The sequence below is a fragment of the Temnothorax longispinosus genome, chromosome 9 (assembly GCF_030848805.1).
Source record: "Temnothorax longispinosus isolate EJ_2023e chromosome 9, Tlon_JGU_v1, whole genome shotgun sequence".
Classification (NCBI taxonomy): Eukaryota; Metazoa; Arthropoda; class Insecta; order Hymenoptera; family Formicidae; genus Temnothorax; species Temnothorax longispinosus.
Window position 1 is genome coordinate 8,969,021 of NC_092366.1, and position 20,035 is coordinate 8,989,055.

The 20,035-nt window shown below is 36.5% G+C and overlaps 3 protein-coding genes across 8 annotated transcripts in view; 2 read left to right on the forward strand and 1 right to left on the reverse strand.

Moving 5' to 3' along the window:
- The first annotated feature begins 660 nt into the window (after positions 1–660).
- On the forward strand, positions 661–4,407 carry LOC139818695 (cytochrome P450 6k1). Of its 2 annotated transcripts, none has more exons than XM_071787525.1 (7): positions 661–815; positions 952–1,398; positions 1,630–1,868; positions 2,006–2,239; positions 2,782–3,062; positions 3,297–3,486; positions 3,867–4,407. In XM_071787525.1, exons 2-7 carry the CDS (start codon positions 983–985, stop codon positions 4,022–4,024), a joined length of 1,518 nt encoding a protein of 505 aa, XP_071643626.1. In that variant the 5' UTR covers positions 661–815; positions 952–982; the 3' UTR covers positions 4,025–4,407. The 2 variants fall into 2 exon arrangements, with proteins under 2 accessions (XP_071643626.1, XP_071643627.1); XM_071787526.1 differs by having other exon boundaries at positions 677–815; positions 958–1,398.
- Positions 3,740–13,775, reverse strand: Mus101 (mutagen-sensitive 101). The gene is made up of 27 exons (XM_071787524.1): positions 13,462–13,775; positions 13,138–13,277; positions 12,903–13,035; positions 12,062–12,169; positions 11,608–11,814; positions 11,310–11,526; positions 11,045–11,197; positions 10,896–10,972; positions 10,642–10,811; positions 10,194–10,335; positions 9,882–10,008; positions 9,499–9,699; positions 9,143–9,324; positions 8,758–8,924; positions 8,382–8,587; positions 7,967–8,088; positions 7,530–7,754; positions 7,387–7,449; positions 6,772–6,947; positions 6,460–6,578; positions 6,301–6,365; positions 5,732–5,863; positions 5,456–5,656; positions 5,038–5,267; positions 4,894–4,957; positions 4,556–4,718; positions 3,740–4,000 (listed from the first exon to the last, which is right to left on the reverse strand). Exons 1-26 carry the CDS (start codon positions 13,564–13,566, stop codon positions 4,560–4,562), a joined length of 3,891 nt encoding a protein of 1,296 aa, XP_071643625.1. The 5' UTR covers positions 13,567–13,775; the 3' UTR covers positions 3,740–4,000; positions 4,556–4,559.
- Positions 13,776–17,369: 3,594 nt separating this feature from the next.
- Sdk (sidekick cell adhesion molecule) overlaps positions 17,370–20,035 on the forward strand; it is a 46,387-nt gene continuing 43,721 nt past the window's right edge. For 4 of the 5 annotated variants that reach the window (XM_071788421.1, XM_071788422.1, XM_071788423.1 and 1 more), the window contains exon 1: positions 17,371–18,787. In XM_071788421.1, coding sequence (XP_071644522.1) covers positions 18,691–18,787 — 97 coding nt within the window. In that variant the 5' untranslated portion in view covers positions 17,371–18,690. Of the gene's footprint in view, positions 18,788–20,035 lie in introns of all 5 variants that reach the window. The other variant, XR_011733638.1, reaches the window with a different exon arrangement.

Sequence of the window (20,035 nt, forward strand, 5' to 3'; positions counted from 1 at the left end):
ATTTATATATATATAATATGTAGGCATTTTTTTATTTCGGTAAACTCGTTTTTATATTGACACGCATTTGCATGAACATGAATGTTTCTAATATTTTTGTTTTAATATGTTTTAATAATAATATAATAATATACATCTTTAGAAACTCTGCTAATAATACTATAAAACATATATAAAACATTCATGTTCATGCAAATGCATGTCAATATAAAAACAAGTTTAACGAAATAAAAAAAATGCGCCCACTTTAACACTTTATAATTCGAACTACTTAACGCATTAAATAACGTTAATTCGTACTACTTCAGTATCACCAGATATGCACATCAAATTCTTTCATAGCAAGTTTATTTGAATACGTAAGATGTTACATAATTCAAATGTGGAAATAATAAATAAGGAACTAATGAAGATGCATTAAGTTTTTCATTCCGATCGTGCATATAATGTGATATAAATAACTGTGCATTTCGCGCGATCAAGCGCCGCTAGACAAAAGATCAAGCACTAATATGCACGTAATTCGCGATGGACAACTCTTTAATCACAGCCTCAGATTCGTAACTAAATAATTTTAGAAAAGTATTATGGCTCAAAATAAAACAAATGCATTTTCGTTACCTCATCTTTGCTGCCAATTTTTCCTGCTGCAATTTCTGTTAATTTTTATGACACCTAGTATATCAGACGATAACAAATATCCACTTCATTGATAAGTGACTTCGCAAATTGCGTCGATACTTATTTAAACTCTCATCTTTGATAATAACCCGCAGTTCTACGCAGCATTTGGATCTGCACGTAGCTTCTACAAAGTATGCACAGAGTTTTTTAAATAAATTTTCCGCATAATTTGCGCAATCTTATATAATTCAAATGGATTTTTATCCAGAGAAAAGTTTTGTTTGAAGTTCACAATGTTTCATAATTTAATCCGAGTTTTATACAAAGTTGCAGATTTTACTTGTGATTTGCGCAAAAAATGGCGATATTAACCGAATGCGCTGTTTTGGACACGCTCGTGATATTCTCATCGTTATTTGCGACGCTTTACCTGTGGATGAAATGGAAACACACTTATTGGCAAAGACGTGGTGTACCTACGTTGCCCGCACATTGGTTCTTCGGCCACTTCAAGGATGCGATCCTGTTCCGCAGGCCAGCAGGAGTGATTCTCGGTGAACTACACCGGCAAGCTGCGGATGAAGATGACGTCCTGGGGATCTACATCCTGCACAAGCCGTTCCTGCTTCTAAGGAATCCGGAACTGATAAAGCAAATAATGATCAGGGACTTCAATGTGTTCTCGAATCATCATTTTAGGGGGGCGTCCAAGGGCGACACAGTTGGCAAATGGACTCTCTTCACCATAGAAAATCCTGAATGGAAACATCTAAGGTAAACGATACATGTTACATAAATCATAATAATATGATCATTGAACCATAATGACCGACGACCATTTGAAAAAAATAGTCATTTTGCAAATAGACTGTCGAAGAATGCTATCAAAAAGAGAGACAGAGAAAAAGGATAAAGGATAAGAAATATACCTAAAACATACCAGAGCATAAAATGATGTTATAATCAGAAAATGTTGCAATTATCAAGAGACTGCTTCTCATTCAGAACGAAAATGTCACCGGTGTTCACGAGCGGTAAGCTGAAGAGTCTCTTTCTGCTGATGCAAGAGTCAGGGGAAAAGATGAGGGATCACTTGCGCGATCAGATTAGGGACAAATCCAAAACCGTGCCGATAACTGTCAAGGACACGTTTTACAAATACACCACCGACGTGATATCCTCCGTGGCGTTTGGGATTCGAGTGAACTGCTTCGACACATCACCGCCAGAATTTTATGTAAACTGTAAGTAAAATTATAAATATAAGTAATATGAGTGCGAGTTTAAAAATGCTATAACAGTTACACATCTCTCTTCTTCTCTCATCCTTTCTCTACAACTTTTTGCAACGTATAGTCTTTTTACATGCTTATTTATGCAGCACGTAAGGCTTTCAACCAGACCTTGTTAAGGTCCTTCCAATTCTTTTTCCTATTCTTCTTGCCGAAGATCGGACAGTATCTAGGCAGCTCGATATTGGGCAAATACACGGATTATTTCCGCAAAGTCTTTTGGGACTCTATGGACAATAGAAGCGTTACGAAAATGAAACGGGGAGATCTAATCGATTCTCTTTTACAACTAAAAGATGAGTCATCAGATAATACTAATTTCCGTGAGTACTTAATTAATGTGTACAGATATTCAATATTTAGTATTAACCCTCCATCAGTAAGCGCGTGATGTGTATTTTACAATAGCTTGTAAAACATGAGTGTTCTGGACTCGTTTCAATACAGAACCGATTATTTATTATCGAAAAAACATTAAAATTAAAAAAGTTTCAACCTATTAATATACTTTAAGATATGTGCAACAATGAATAATATTAACCAGAAAATCAAAAATATTAATTGGTTTAATATTTATAGCATAAATAATGTGAAGTGTAAGTTGCACCCCATGCGCCCTTTTTTGTTTCAAATTTTCACGCACCCAATTAATACTAAATATCTCAAATTTCTTTTAATTTAATAAAAACGAGTCTTTACTTGCAACTGATGTTTACTACATACAATAATTAATTATAATAAAATCTATGTGACACATTTTTAACGAAAAAATGTTCAATTATCCGTATTAATTTCAAATCGTTTTTATCACTTTACGTAAATGATAATAAAAAATACGATCTACTTTCATTACTATTTTCTCCAGGATTCGAGGCGGACGTTCTTCTTGCACAAGCAGCGATCTTCTTCGTGGCCGGTCGTGAGACCAGCATTACTACTATGACCTGCGCTCTTTTCGAATTGGCTAAGAATCCAGAAATGCAAAAACGCCTGAGGGAGGAGATCCTCCAGACAATCCAGGATGCAAATGGTGTAACATACGAAGCGGTTCATAATATGAAGTATCTGCATCAAGTGATGAATGAAACGCTGAGGCTTCATCCGCCTGCGCCGCTCCTCGATAGAGTTCCTATCAGCGATTACACAGTGAGATATTGTACATTGTATTACAGACACAATCTCTTCACCCTTAAAAAAAAAAAAGATTTTTAATAACAGATTTTTTTGCCAATTTAAAAATATATATATATATATATATATATATATATATATACGATTTATTTTTTAATCAATTTTAAATTGGCAAAAAAATCTGTTATTAAAAATCTTTTTTTTTAGCATTAAATTATAAATTATAATTATAACAAAGATAAATTGCAGTTTCCTGGTACAAAGATAACTATCGAGAAGGGCACACCGGTATACGTCGTGTTACGTGGTATTCAGTCTGATCCAAGGTACTATCGGGATCCTACGCGTTTCGATCCCGAGCGATTCAGCGACGAGAGAAAGGACGAGATTGTACCTTGCACTTTCCTGCCCTTCGGAGAGGGTCCACGGAATTGCATAGGTCGGTAAATCGAATCCGTTCACAGATAGACGAATTTAAAAAAGAAAATAGAATTTACTGGAGAATGCGACATTTATCATTATCATAAGATTTACGCGTTTCTTTGCTTCCTCTGGAATAATAGCGATTAGAGAAAAAGAAGCAGAAGGGAGAAAGAGGGAGGGATAGAGAATTACTTTTTAATTCTTCCCAAGTATCATAAATCTCGTTCAAGATTTTGATTACTGTTTAAAAAGTACTCATTAATACTAAAAAATTTACAATTAAATTTTAATCGTACGCTTCATCTTGACATAAATATAAAAGAAAAGATTTAAATCGGCCTACAACCAGCAAATTCTTCCTCGATCTTCTTTGACTTAATTCTACTTGATCGTTAGGTATGCGGTTGGGAACTTTGCAAACCGCCGTGGGACTGATAGCGATTCTACGTGATTACGAGGTTGCGCTGAATCCTTCATGGAAGATCCCTTACGATCCGCGAAACGTATTCACCTCGCCACCAGCAGGATTCCTGCTGGATTTCAAGAAGATATAACGCGTTAGCGATATGCAGTGATAGGTATATCAATTGCAATTTATACGTTTGTATTATTTTAGGAAGTGCATTGGAAATATTTTGACTGATGGATATGTTAGTAGGGCATAAGCCTCTATAGTGGAAATGGCTCTCTATAGTGGAAGTGCAATTGCCATGATTATTAGTGAAGTTCTATACAATTTATAATAATTATATTAATTTTATTAATATTATACAATTGATTTGTAATTCTGTCAAGTATCTGACAGTACCAGACATTATATGGTTACACGTCTCAAGAAACAAAGATTTCGAAAAATCCTCTGTGAAACAACTGTGCAAAATATAACTGTAATGTAATGAAAGTAACAGAAGAACAAACAAACTTATCAATCAGCCAATTGATTGTTTTTCTATACAAGAGACCTTTATTTCAGTTCTTTGACATAAACTCGCTATGTACACTACTGTATTCTGCATATCTTATCAAATCGTTGATATTTTGTGAACGCTCATATTTGTAAATTTAAACGTAATTTCAATTCCAACCTGACTACTTGGGGAGTAACGTCAGGTATTTCTTGAATTCTGGGAGTACGCAATCTCGCGGATTGAGTGGCGTCACTTCCGTCAGATAATCACTGAGATATTGCGGCAAAAAGCAGAGAATGCCCTTACTAGCCAGCATGGCCCAGTCGACAGGTTGGTTTATCTGTTTATAATAATAAAATATTTTATTTTCAAAACAGATTATAAATTAACAGTAACGCATATATACAGTCATAAATTCTCTGCAGGGCAACAGGCATTTCTCATCATTTTAGGTCCCAATTTCCTGAATTGCATTGTACTTTGAAATGTATTTCAAAAAATAAAACATTGCTCACTTGTTTTACGTTGACAAAGCAGTGCGTGATTCTGCGTCCAGACGGACTGGTATCATAGGGTGGTCTGCAATCAAATCGAAGGAATCACGACAATGGAAAATAGAACTCTTCTCTTTTTTTTTGGAAGCTGATTCAATACCGCACCTTGCTTGCATTACCGAGCCGCCGCCAGCTTCAATCAGTCTCTTAAACTGATCGTATTTCTCCTCGGAGACCATCAGCAGAGCCACTATGTCGGAAAATGGGCCATCCAGTTCTTTCTGCAATTTCTGCCGCCACCTGTAAGCCGCGGCTGCGATTGCATTCTCGATCTCACTGTTTGGCTCCGGAATCTTATCTTTGTTCTTCGGATTGCCCCATTCGTACTCTTCCTCCTACGAAAATTGTATTCACGGCTGACATCGTAGAAACGTAAACGTAAATCACGATACATGTTTTATGCAATAAAAATGGTAGTTTTTTTCATTTTTCCCCTCGATTTTTTTAAGTCGGCAAAAAAATGTATCAACTGTGTGTTAATTCTCTGATATAGCCTTAATTAATTTACTTGGCAAATACTAACATCGAGAAATCTGCCAGCTTGTTCGGAATCACGTAGATATGAGCAATGTAGGACCCACTTTCCAGCAGCTATGCTGCCAAGCATTTTTTCGTTTCTGGAGAGCCTGATGCATAAGAGATGTGTGGCACTATTATCGAAATTTGTGTCCGTTGACACGTCTCCGCCCAGATCCTTTATTATACGTTCATATACGTTTCTATCCTATTAAAATATATCAAAATAATATCGATAAAATCGGATAAAATAACAATATCGGTATATCTGAAGGCGTAATACCTTTATACCCGACAGCATAAATTTTCGTGTTGTCGGTGGTTCACATTTCTGTTCTGCGACATCTTCCTCGATATGTTCTTCGTTAATCACGTTGCTATGTTTATCCTTACTTGATCGTTTACTCAAGATTGACTGTAAAGACAGATACTACATAAAATCGATGCATAAGAGTATTTAAAAAATGCAAGAACATTGATACATAAAAACCAATTGAGTGCTCATAAAAGATAATATCCACAAATCCATAAAATCCACAAAAAGTAAAAAAATTAAATCGATATCGTGACAAAGATCCTTATATCAAAATTTATCTCAATCCGACCACAATAGTTAAGATATATAATAAACTCTACTTGGTAATTTCATAAGCTTGATATATTAGCATCAAATTACACATATTTTTTTTACTCTTCTACCCATGTTACTTTTATTTTTCATTTCATATAGAAAAAACCGTCAAAACCATGAATTGTATATTCGTTCTGTTTTGAATAAGTTAATACATGTGCCAAGAATAAAGCTTATATCTTCGAAATATGTGAGTCATTTGAAAGGACAAATTATCATACTCGCTTTGGATGATCCGGATCTTCCCATACAATGGCATCAATAGGTTGCGAGTCTTTTACCATATCTGTTTGTAAAATAAATAATAAATCAGTGAACATTTTACAATATCGGTTAGAAATATCGGTTCAACGATATATCTATAATTTGTGGATACTCACATTTTTGTATATCATCAGAAGCTTCGTTATACTTTTTCGCATTTTCCCCGGACAGCGAGTATCTATTTTCAGGTGTACTCGAGGTTCGTTGAAGCACTTGATCCAATTGCGCTATTTGCCTAATTCAAAAATATCCAAATTTACTTTCACAAATATAAGTAGTATATAGAATAATATAGTGCATAAAACAATGTATCTCTTTAGATATATTTATCACAAATATTATGTTCATAAATATCTTATATAATATTATTATATTGAATATATTTTATTATTTTATCTCACACTATATTTTATTTGAGAGGTACGTACATGTTTATCTCATTATTTGGCATCGGGCTATCTTTTTCATCAAAGACGAGCTTTCGGGTAGTGGACGTAGGAGTTGATGGATTTATTTTGTTAGCCTGATCGTCGGTTTCTTCCTCAGCTCTTTCCGTAAAAGTATTACTATCCTCGTGTCTCATTGCTTCACTCGATTTATGTTCCTGGCAGTTCAATAAAGCAATAATTAAAATATAATTATACATATTTCAAATAATTATACAGTGCTCTAATACATAAAGCAATTTTGGATAAACATAGGCTGCGGTCCACTTGACGCTACAAATACTTTGGAGCGTTCTTCTTCTCCTTATTTCTTCATTGAAAGAAAAGAGAAGAGGAATGCTTCGAAGCATTTGTAGCGTCAAGTGGACCGCAGCGATAATTGTATAATATTCTTTAATGCTATCACAATTATAAAATCATTAAAAGCTGTAACTTATAAAATCACTAGAAAATGTCAAGCATTATAAATGATTTATGCAAGATTAATTATATCACAATGTCAAATTTATTATATCACAAATTTACTTTGTCCTCACATAAAATATTCGCCGCAGCAACACAGAGATTACACGCGGCTTCTGAACATAGTTATCTTACTTTTTCAGGTTGATTTGTGTTCTTCAGTTTCTCCCACAGCTGTTTCTTCAAATCTGAAAGCGGCTGCAAATAGTTCTCGATTATAACATATTAATTTAACCGCATAAATAGAAATCATTTTTATATGAGAAGATAATACTCACAGTGCTAGGAGCGCGTCGTTTTAATGGCGGTTCTGCTATTTGTAAATCCGGAAAATTATCTACCCATTTGATCCATCCTTTTCGCGTGTCCGGCGAAGGATTGGGCTTAAAGACCTGTCCATACGGAGTCTCTGGAGTGGACACGTGAAATGGTGACTTCGGTGTCTGGTTCATTACCAGACTGAGTCTCTTATTTATCAATGGAGTTTCAGCAGAGGGTGCGTCCTATGACATTAATAAATTATTAATTATAATCCAAAATAAATTTTGCTGTATATTTAAACAAAATAATTTTAAATAAATCAAATTTTTACAAGCATGTTAAACTCAATTTACATACAAACGTTACATATTTTAATCATTTGTTATTAAATAAATATATGTTGTATATAAAAAAAATACTAATAATCTTATTTTATCTGTAAAATAATACATACTTTGATCTGAGATAAATGACGTTTCGGCGTAATGATGATTCTTGGTGTGGTTTCTTCTACTCCTGTTCTATTTTCGCGAACACTTGAGAGATTTGGTTCGCTGATATTTGATCTATCTGGTGCTATTAACACAACACGTATATTAAAAATATACACAAATATACACAAGCGTGAAAAGAAAGATTTAGAAATTATATTACTATTTATTTTTTTTTAATATTTTTTAAAATATTTTTTTAAAATATGAATGTAAAATGATAAATAAGTTCTCAGTTTATGGGCGAAATATTGAAATTTATGATATTTCCATAATGATGAGTCTGCATAATACAAAGCTCACAAGCTAGTTAAAAAAAGTAAACAGAAAAATGAAGAATAATTGATAACTAAATATAATCATAGGTAATCAATTTACCTATTGTTTCCCCAACGAGAAATGGAGTTTCGTCTACGAGCGTTAATTGATCCGCGCAGGTCTTTAGCCAGTCGGCAGTGACAGCCGGCAATTTCCATCTCACGGCCGCGTTATATTTGTTTCCTTCCGGGGACGGGCAAACCAGATGCGTACTGCCATGTGTATTCCTCTCTGTGTTAGCTTTCCGTGCAAACATATCTTGACATCTGAAAATATTAAAAAAAATGCTTATCAAAGTTTATATTTTTGACATTTCTTATCATGTAGAATCATCCAGATTCCAATTACACGATAATGCAAATCATTCTATACATATACATAGACTTTAATGCATGATTTTTGTTTTATTCTAATATAAGTAGCAAGTATACGTTACATAGCGCCAAGTGTCGTAGCCAACGTGGAAAGATACACTCGTTCGGCCCCGGTATACATGCTCATCGTTATGACGCATCCCGATAATGGATTACAAGGTTTTTTAATAGATAATGGCCTGTGGTAATACATAATATCCACGATTTGTTCCTGATTTATGCAATCTTCCTATTAACAAATCAAAAATTGATAATATTATCAACATTTAAAAAAATGTATATGAAATTTATTTATTATTTAAAAAATAGATTTAGACTGCAAGCCTACATTTTGAAAAACGGTATTTCGATAATTTGTAAAAATTTTCTTATACATTATTTTTATTCTTAAAAGAGATAGATTTTAAACTTTTTTAAAAATGAGGAATTAATGTATAAGATACCTACGATAAATAAATCGTTCACGATTTCATTAACCGTATATTTTAAGGGTGCTCCTTGCACAGGCACGACACCATAATCCGGAATACCGCTATAGGTTCTCGGGACTAAACGTCCACCCAACGTTACGATTGTCTCTTCTATGTGAGTGTCTTCATTGTCAAACCCAACTACGACGAACGTTAAACCTGCATATACATATATATTTATTATTGTATTCAGAAAAATCTGTATAGATGTATGAATTAATAACATTTCTTCAAAAGATAGAAATATAAAAAATCTTTTATAGTAATAATATAAGAGATAATATATGTATAAAATCATTTGCTCAAAAGATAAAAATATTAAAGAGATCTTACCTTTGAGCGGCTTTTCGTTAGACGTGCAACTTTGGCTGAGCAACACAGTATTATCACTTTCTACATTTTTATCCGATGAAACACCTGATGAACAAATCTCGCTAGTGCGCGTATTCTTTGCGCTACTCAAATTCTCTCGGTCTTTCTCTGCCGGAACAGGCGTATGGGGCTTCGTGAATTCTTGTATGACATTGCTACAATCTGTAACACAATTGTCTACAATTATACAACGAGGCATTTATGTACCACTTAATAATAATCTATTTTTTAAAAACTTTGCCTATGAGAATATTGCATTGTTTAAAATTAATTAGTAATATATGTATAAAATACGCTTGTAAAGCGACGCAAATATATTGTTAGAAGATAATCCACGCTGTTACCATTATTTTCTTGTAAATATTGCTGTACGAGATCCGGTTGCTCATCTTCGTTCACGGGTGCAATTACTTTTTCTAAATTGAAAAGTGGTACAGGAGGTTTCTTCGGTTGTTGCAACATTTGTAAATTCTAAAACAGCCATGAATATACATATATTAGTCCTTGTAATACTCTAAGTTGCCAAAGCAAATAAATAACAGCTGTGAAAATTTTGTAAAAATTTTGCAAAAAAGATACTGTAAAACATTCTGAGGAATTATAAATATTATAAATTTATTAATTATAATTACTGTAAAACATTTTATCAAGTATACCTTTTTACTAAGCGGTGAAGCGGGTGTCTCAACATTTTTTTTAGGTGCCCCACCTTTTGCTTCAAACAAAAAGAGTTCTTCTGATGCAGGCCGTTTCAGTTTCATGCTCTCTTCCAACCATTCTATGTTTAATATGTAAGGACTGTCCAAAATATAAAATGTATACAATAAAATAGAATTAAAAATTAAAGATATAAAAACAAAAAAAAATGGCTAATATAAAAGTACATTTACGTACAGCATCTACATAGATTATATAGATTATACATAATATGTATATAATAAACTTTTCGTAAAATTTGAAGTCAAAATTCTTATTTATGTTTAAGAAAAAGTTTATTTTTAAAAGAATATCCATTTTTTAAAATTATAAATAGTTATATATAAGTTTTATTGCAAATTGAGACGCAAATAAATTGTAAGCCTTATTTATTCAGTATTACTATACCATAAACCTCTCGATTTTATCGTTTTCAGTTCCGCAGACGCTTTATTCTCGTCGCCAACGATCACATGTGTCACAGCGTCCGATATTTCATCAAAACGCGTCGCACCGCCGACGTTTAATATTTTGTTCAGCCTATCTCTGACGCTTGTCACAAATCCAACGAGGTAAATCTGCAAAGGCGATACAAGGTAATAACTAAAATTCAAATTGAAAGAAAAGCATAACGTGTTACGAAAACTTTAAAAAAAATTTACATTACATCCATCCAGAAACGGTCCAGCTGATTTTGCTTCGCCGAAGGTAAGTCGATCCAATACGTTTACCTTAGCGGCTACACAAAACAAAATATAGATATGCTTTCTATTTAAATCTCAACTACGACATATAATTAATTAATACTTACCACCGGAGAGTTTACTAGTTACCGTACTAGGGTATACACTGGGAAAATTTGATGTTCTCGATATTGTCGAACTAAAACTTTCATCTACATAATTATTGGGATGCTTATCGTGTGCTATAGAGCTGATTTCTAAACAATTGAGCAATTCTCGAGCTAAAAAGTATATAAATAATATTATTCTGCTATTCATTATATTAAAGTAAATAATACAGCCAACTAACTAATGCTGTTAAAAAATTATAATCTACTGTCATTATATACGTACTATTTGGTTTTTCTGGTGTTGAACACGTTTTCACAGATTTGATAATAAAATTACGGAAAGGTAGAGCGTATCCTACTTTAATACTTTCGTACACCCAGTCAGGCCTCAAACAGGGAATGCTGTTTTCCTTGGCGTACTTTAACTTGTCGCTCAATGGACCGCTTTCAGAAGCTAGAACCACTCGAACTTTTGTTCCATCAAGAGGACCCATAAATGTCTGCAAAACACACGTATAACATTACAGCCAATTGCTAAACATTTTACTACTCCCATATACATTGCATAAGGTTTAACTCACTCCTCCATAATCATGTATCAAACGTTTAATTTCCTCTTTCTGACGTTTGTGCAGATTTGTTGAAGTAACTACTAGATTCATAAAAACTGGACATTTATATTTATCAAAAATTTTATCATCCGCCTTTACCACCTTTTTCAAATTTGCTTCCCACACAGCTTCTATCCATTCCTTTGTCATAATTGGTATCTTCATTTCTATAGCGGTCTGAAAAACAGAGCTGTTAATAAATATTGCGAAAGTTACAATTTTAATAATTTTATAAGAATCTTTTTACAGTACATAAAAATAAGATACTTAAAGATTGCATACACATTTAGATAATACTTAATAAATTTATATGAGATACAACTTCTCATTTTACATGACAAAATTCTCTATAAATATTTCAATGAAAATAATATGAATTATATTATTCATAAAACGTACGTTAATTACATAAGTTCAATCATACCTCATACTTTGCTGACATCACAGAATCAGTTACTAAATGTGTGACACTATTTCTTAATTGCTTGGTGAAGAAACCTCCCATATATTCAACTCGATGTTGTATCCAATCCTGTAATAATGATTAAAACTACAATCCCTGACATACAATCCCTAATCATTGACTTCCTAGCACCAGCTCATCTATCATTGTTATAATTCATCGATATATATATGTTAAGAAACTATTGTTCTGAGGAAAATATATAATACAGTAATAACAATGATAGAGTAAACAAGTATAACCCTGCGTCAGTTGTATTGTTGATAATAACAATGTAGAAGACAATAAAACATGCATTAATAGTAGGTATGTCAAAGGCAGCTTGACTAAATATTAAAAATATTTTTTTATAACTGCTTAAATAATTGACAAAAATAAATAAATATATAATTATTACTATCAAATCTATGTTTTATTATTTAACATTGTTCAAAGACATTGAGGTTTTTTTTATAAATATAAGGAGAGGTTTATGGTTTAAATATAAATGTAAAATTTTTTTCTCTTTAACCTGAATTGTAATAAAAAATTAAGATGTTTCTTTAGTGTCCACGATGCTAGAACTTGGTCCAAGTTCTTGGACCGAGGAAAAGTTACTAAAACTTGGATCGTGAACACACTAGTTTTGCATCCAAGTTCAGTGTGTCCACGATCCAAGTTTCAGTAACTTTTCCTCGGTCTGAGAACTTGGGCCAAGTTCTAGCATTGTGGACACAGGCCTTAATAATATGGCCAGCGATTGTACCACCTTCGCAAATAATTAAAGTTAGAAAAATATAGAAAATTGCCACAATGGTCATACCTTAATTTCTGGATTAAAACCTGATGCACAAACACACATTTTTCTCATGGACGTCGTATATATCGGATTCCGCCCTTCCGGTATTGGTTCTCCATTTGTAAGACAAATAAGCAGGCACTTTGGCGAGACTATTCTGCCGGAATACAAATTGATAGTAATGTTATAACGTAATTAATAATTTATATTTTAAATTAAGAACTTATCTACAGCAAAAGTTAGTCGCTTGCAAACTTACGAGCATTTGAAGGTCTTCAGCTTCTCAAATAAATCACCCTTGAATTCCTCCACAACAAATACATCGGTTTTCAATGGTTTTATCTTACTGCAAGACTTTTCAGTAATCCATTCTATGCACAAGCTAAGGTCGGAGCATTTCTAATAAACAGAATGAAAATTTTTCAAAAACGATAAAAGAAGGTAAAGAAGCCGCGATCGAAAGGAACAAAAAATATCGAAGTACGCGGAACTTGAGGTTCCGTGTCTTTCAAGTATTGACATTTGAAAAAAAAACGGAGGCAAGAAAGACTTCAGCTATAGCGAATTACGAGAATGTACGAACGTTAAATGCCTCCCACATTTCCTCGCCGCAATCATCCTTGGACTTCAGGTAACTCGGTACGACAAGGTAAATGTTTACATCGATTTGGCTTTCCTGGGTCGTCATTCCGCCCCGATCTGAAAATCGCGCGGCGAGTACGTTCTACAGGCGAGCGCGCGATCGAACACGTTGCGGAACGGTGAGCCGTGTCATTTCGTTAGGCAAAACTTGAAAAACTCATCGAGGAGCTCGAAAATACGATGCGACACGATACTCCTTTGTATGTACACGATCGCGTGCGGTAGATATCTCGACGAAACAGATGAGAGCAGGGCCGGCGTATTAGGACTGGTTTATAATAGCCGTAACCGTTGATTTAAGCCGTAATCTTTAAGAAATTGACCAATCACAGTCGATTATTCTTCTCACATTCGACTGTGATTGGTCAATTTCTTAAAGATTACGGCTTAAATCAACGGTTACGGCTATTATAAACCAGCTCTTAGCATATTGGCGGGAATGGCGGGACGAATGAATATTTGGCCTACCAACTGGATAGGAAAAACTAACCAGGCACGTATTATGGACTTGTTCGGATGGATTCCGATCGGAATTATTCCGTTTTCCCTAGAAAAGTCAATAGAAATCTAAGAAATAACTGAACAATTCCGATCGGAATCCATTCCGAACAAGTCCATATAGGTTCCCAGATCGGTCGGTTGTCAGTTGACGACTTCGAAGATTTCGAAGCTTCGAAAAGCTTCGAAAAATATATTTGCAACATAAACAACATAATTACAATCAGCAATACACATTTATAAAATTACATGACAAAATCCGAATAAAATTTCTAATGTTGCAATTATGTGATAGTCGCAAATATAGTTTTTTTCCATCAGATTGGTAAGTCGAAAGAGCCATAATATTCACAAATATTTACCTCTATGAAGTTGGCCGGACAACTTCAACGTATCGAACTTTCATTAATTGGAATCGATTGGTGATCGTTTGGTAGTCTTTGGTAGTCTAGTCCGATCGTTTGGTGGTTAGTCGTTTTCCTGTAAAATAAAAATGAAATTTCCGGTGTGAAGTTAGCCGGACAATTTTCATTTTTCAACCAATTTAACTTTTTTATAGCTCATTCGACGCGGAATCGTTTGGTGGTCACGAATATCATCGGTAAAACGTTTGGTGGTCAACCGTTTTCCCAGAAAATAAAAAAAATCGTATGCGCATAATGCTGGACATATCACCACTGTGCCATTAGCCGGAAAAATTGTATTTATCACCCAAATTGACTTTGATAGGGCTCAATCGACGCGGAATCGTTTGGTGGTCACGAATATCGTCATTAAAACGTTTGGTGGTCAATCGTTTTCCTAAGAAATAGATAAAACCGTACTCTCACGCCATTGGTCGTATGACTTCGTGACGTTACCTCGGTAATTTGATGGATAAACATTATTTATCAATCAAATTGACTTTCATACGGCTTAATCGACGCGGAATCGTTTGGTGGTCACGAATATAATCAGTAAAACGTTTGGTGGTCAACCGTTTTCCCAGAAAAAAGGAAAAACCGTATGCTCACGCCATTGGTCGTATGACCTCTGTGCTATTAGTCAGAAAAATTGTATTTGTCACCCAAATTGACTTTGATAGGGCTCAATCGACGCGGAATCGTTTGGTGGTCACAATTATCGTAATTAAAACGTTTGGTGGTCAATGGTTTTCCTAAGAAATTTTTTTTTCTGGGAAAACGGTTGACCACCAAACGTTTTACTGATTATACGCTAGCTGCGTACCGCAGGGGGGGCGACGAAAGCGCTATCTGGGCGGCACAATTCTACAACTTTTGGGTCTTTTCGCCCTAGATACGTACCGCAGCGGAGGTAAAGGGGGCGATGAAAGCGCTATCTGGGCGGCACAATTCTACAACTTTTGGGTCTTTTCGTCGCCCCCCTGAAGTACGCATCTAGCGTATATTCGTGACCACCAAACGATTCCGCGTCGATTGAGCCGTATGAAAGTCAATTTGATTGATAAATAATGTTTATCCATCAAATTACCGAGCTAACGTCACGAAGTCATACGACCAATGGCGTGAGAGTACGGTTTTATCTATTTCTTAGGAAAACGATTGACCACCAAACGTTTTAATGACGATATTCGTGACCACCAAACGATTCCGCGTCGATTGAGCCCTATCAAAGTCAATTTGGGTGATAAATACAATTTCCGGCTAATGTCACAGTGGTGATATGTCCAGCATTATGCGCATACGATTTTTTTTTATTTTCTGGGAAAACGGTTGACCACCAAACGTTTTACCGATGATATTCGTGACCACCAAACGATTCCGCGTCGAATGAGCTATAAAAAAGTTAAATTGGTTGAAAAATAAAAATTGTCCGGCTAACTTCACACCGGAAATTTTATTTTTATTTTACAGGAAAACGACTAACCACCAAACGATCGGACTAGACTACCAAAGACCATCAAACGACCACCAATCGATTCCAATTAATGAAAGTTCGATACGTTGAAGTTGTCCGGCCAACTTCATAGAGGTCAAATATTTATTCGTTCCCTCAATGCCCATACAGCACAGATGCTTGCAGTCACATTGTAGAAACATTGCAACATTGCAAGTTGCAATGAAATGTTGCAGAGATATTACAGAGACATTGCAATTGCACCATTTCGTCGAAATATTAGAACAATATTGCAGAAATATTATAAGAATAATTGAAAATATATAATATAATATACTATAACTAGTGTTAAAAATAAAGGGATATAATTACGATAACTTTGGCTCCTTAATTGAAATGTGTGGTTTTCAGGGCATTTTTGGCGGAAAAAATAGTAAAAAAATTCTATAAATAATATTTGTTTCTATTTTCATGATATCAAATTTTTAGAAATAGGCTTGAAGTTAAATTAGTTTTTTATGCGGGGGAGGGGCTCCGCCGTAAGCGGATTATAATTTACGTTCAAAAAACGTAAACAACGCAAGACATTATTAGGGCGAGGTCCACCCTACCCCAATCTAGTTTGCTTAATATATGGAGCGAAACAAAAGGTCTATTATTGTACGATTGTACGGGTTTTCAACTTTCTATGCGAAGGGAGATCCATTCCCACCCTCCCCTGCCTGCGAGAGAGAGGTGGTTATCAATAAATGACTATAAAATTATCAACTACAACGTAAACAGATGTTTTGTTAATGAATTTTTTCAGATTTTTAAAAATATTTTAAGGTAAAAAAATATAATTTAAAACGTGATAGACCTATATGTATGTACACTTAAAAGGTACCGAAAAACGCACGGAGAGTTAAATAAAATCTTTATTTTGTGTCCAGCAGCGTTCTTATTAAAGTTTTAATATTATACTATAATAATAATATTAATATAATTAATAATATTATACTATATATATTGTAATGAATATATAGGAATCTTATATTTTAATATTAATATTATTATATTAATTAATATTTATTAATATTCAGAATAATAAATTTCTTTCGCCAGTATAGAATAACAATTCAAGTAATTTCTTTAAATCGACCGTGACTGGCAATACATAATGTTGCAACGCTTCTGCAATGTACAGAACCCCGTTTACGCGGAGGAATTATCGTAAGTTAGATTACAGAAGTAACGCTCGCGTAAACGTATAGTAATATTATTAGTCCTTATTCTCTTTTTTCGTTCTTTCGACATTCAACAAGTCGCACGCTGATACACAGTTTTTCAGAAATCAGCCAATCCGCGCTCTCTCGACCGACGGTATCACGTGGGATCACGACATCACGAGACTCCCTAGCCGCGGCGGCGCGACGTCGTCCGCTCGCCGATGCGTTGCCGAACGCGGCCGTACGAGAGCGCAAGCGAACGCTCGGCGGCGATTGGCCGATCAGTAGCGCACTAGCGCCCACGACGGTTACGACGGGCATGCGCGTGCACGCGATTTCAAGTTAACGCTCTTCGCCCGTCGCGTCGTCCGAACGCGTTCGCCGAGCGACGCGGTGCAAGCGTGGTCGGCCACACGGAACTTGGACGGCGCCTCGAAGTCGGAGCGACTGTCGTGAGTGTCGTGTCGTCGCGGTGACGAAGGAAGGCGGATCGATCTCGCGCGCGATCGCGATCGCGAAGTCGCGTCGCATTTACCTTTCGTTTCGCGCTCCGTCCGATATCTCCCGCGAAGTTCGCCGCGAGCGGCATTAACGGTGTTGTGAACACCTTCGCCAGGTGTTGCCAGGTGTTACCAGGTGAACGTGCGCGTGCGACGTTCGCGTCGCCTTCGCGTCAACTTCTCTCCTGCAGAGCGAGGAGGAATTCGTCGTCGCGCGGAGTCTTGACACCGCGTGTCAATATTACGCGAAGACCGCGTGTACGTATCCTCGCGACGAGTTCAAGCGCGTCGCGTCAAACACGAGACGCGAGAGTGAGAACTGAACGCGATCGAAACGTCGCGGTGATCTAGCGGCCGATCCTCTGTGATCGTCGTCCGTTCGTTAAACGGCAGAAGGACGGAGATAACGATCAATCTCGATCGACACTGGTCTCTCCCATCGTTCCCATCAATTTCTGCGGATTCTCACGGACTTTACTCTTCTCGCGCGCGCGGAGCAGAGAGAAGAGAGAGAAAAGTGTGGAAGGTAGAGCAAGAGGGAGAAGAGGGCACGAGAAACGAGCCTGTCTTTAAAGAGAAGCCCGAAGAAGTCAACTTGGTGAACAGGCGGTGGGCGGAGGCGCGATTTTCATTTCGTTACGGGGCGCGTTCGTCTCCGCTGCACCTACCGCACCTCTGACGTTTCGTTTTTCCTTTCCCTTCGCGAGGCATCGCGAGTCTCGTTTACCCTTTCCGCTTGTCTCGGACCTCGCGGAGCAAGAAGGACGCGAGTCCGGCCGCCTCGAGCGCGTTTGCACGTCTCGCGCCTCCTTCGAACGTGATTGAGGGGGAGGAGGGGGTGAATAGCGCAGCGAGAGCATCGCGCGGAATGCGAGTCGCGAGTGTGCGTGAGACGGGGACGCGGCGCGGATCGCCGCGATTGGCGTAGATCTCGGTGCTGCGCTTCCGGAGCCAGGCTCTTACGCACGGCCGCTGCGAGCGAAGGAGCAGGCCTTCCACGACGGTGGAGAAGAAGGAGGCGAACGGAGACGGGGAGGAGGAGGGGGAGGAAGGGAAGAAGGGGAGCGAGAGAGTGAGGTCAACGTCGCGCAACGGCGAGGCGAGAGGATGGAGCAGCGGCCGGCGGCGGCGGCCTCCGCGAGGACGCGCGGCCTTCTCGCCGGTGTCTGCCTCGTCTGGATCATCGGCGGCATCTGCGCCACCGGTAAGATGCGAGCCCTCGATCGCGCAATATTATTTCGTCATTGCGATACTCACGATAATGAGAATTCTATGTTTGTGACGTACATGATGATAAAATCTACCCCATCAGACAAATCGGGACATAAGACGTCTTAAAAATGTCATTAAGATCTTCAAGACGTCTTATATCCCGATTTGGGACCACTTCGTACCCAGTAAACACAAGTTTACTGGGTACGAAACTTGCCGGACAGACAACATGATTTGACAATAAAGATTTTTTATAGCAATATAGAGAATAATGAGAGACTAAATATAAGATATCATATTAATAAATAGCTTTATTCATAAAAATTGATATAAAGTAAACGTTTCGACCATTCGTTTTGGTCCTTTTCAATCGATGTAACTTTTGATGCTAATAAGCATCCTTTTTAAAATCACTGTCAATAATTTATTGCGAAAAATATCACCCCCCAGTCAGGGTTCGAACCTGGATCTTCCTACAATCCGTGTAATGTGAATAGCGTTACTTTGCATTATTTTCGATCTATTTTGTCGTTTAACATGTGGAAAGAAAGATTAGATCAGGACAACGAATTGTATAACAGTTAGAAATCTCGCAGTAAGTAATCCCGCCAGTTTAATTAATTGCCGATTAAGTTAATCGAAGTTTGGTTGAGGTCATCTCCTTATGCGATTGCTAAAGCTGTCGGAAGAGTCTAGACGCGAAATAATTCTGCGTGAAATATCGCCGACTACCGGCGATCTTGGAGTGTTTGTGCTGAAACAGGAAGAGAATATATAAAAAGAGAAGAGGCAGGAGAAAAGAAAATCCGTAGCTGAGGTCAATGAATTCATTAGTTTGAACATCGAGCATCCATCCTCTTTATGTTACGATAGACTTGGAGAGATTCTCAAGTGGCGTACGCGCGATGGTACTGCGACATGTGTAAATAGATTCGGTGATTGACAGAGAAAAAAAATGAAGAGAGGGAAAGACAGAGAGAAACTTTTTCTAGTTGTTTATCCGAAGTGCTCTGTCTGGGATTTACTAATCGGGAAACCACAGGGAGGCTAGATCTTAGAAAAGATCAAAGAAACAAACAAGAAGAAATCTTCATGATTCAAGTAGTTTTATCGAATCGCTGATTTGTTGTTTATTTATTGAGAAATAATGATTTAAATTATATACGATTAAATAAAAGAGTAGGATATCATTAAACGCATCGATGATTTATATTACTAAACTGAATCGAACCACACACAG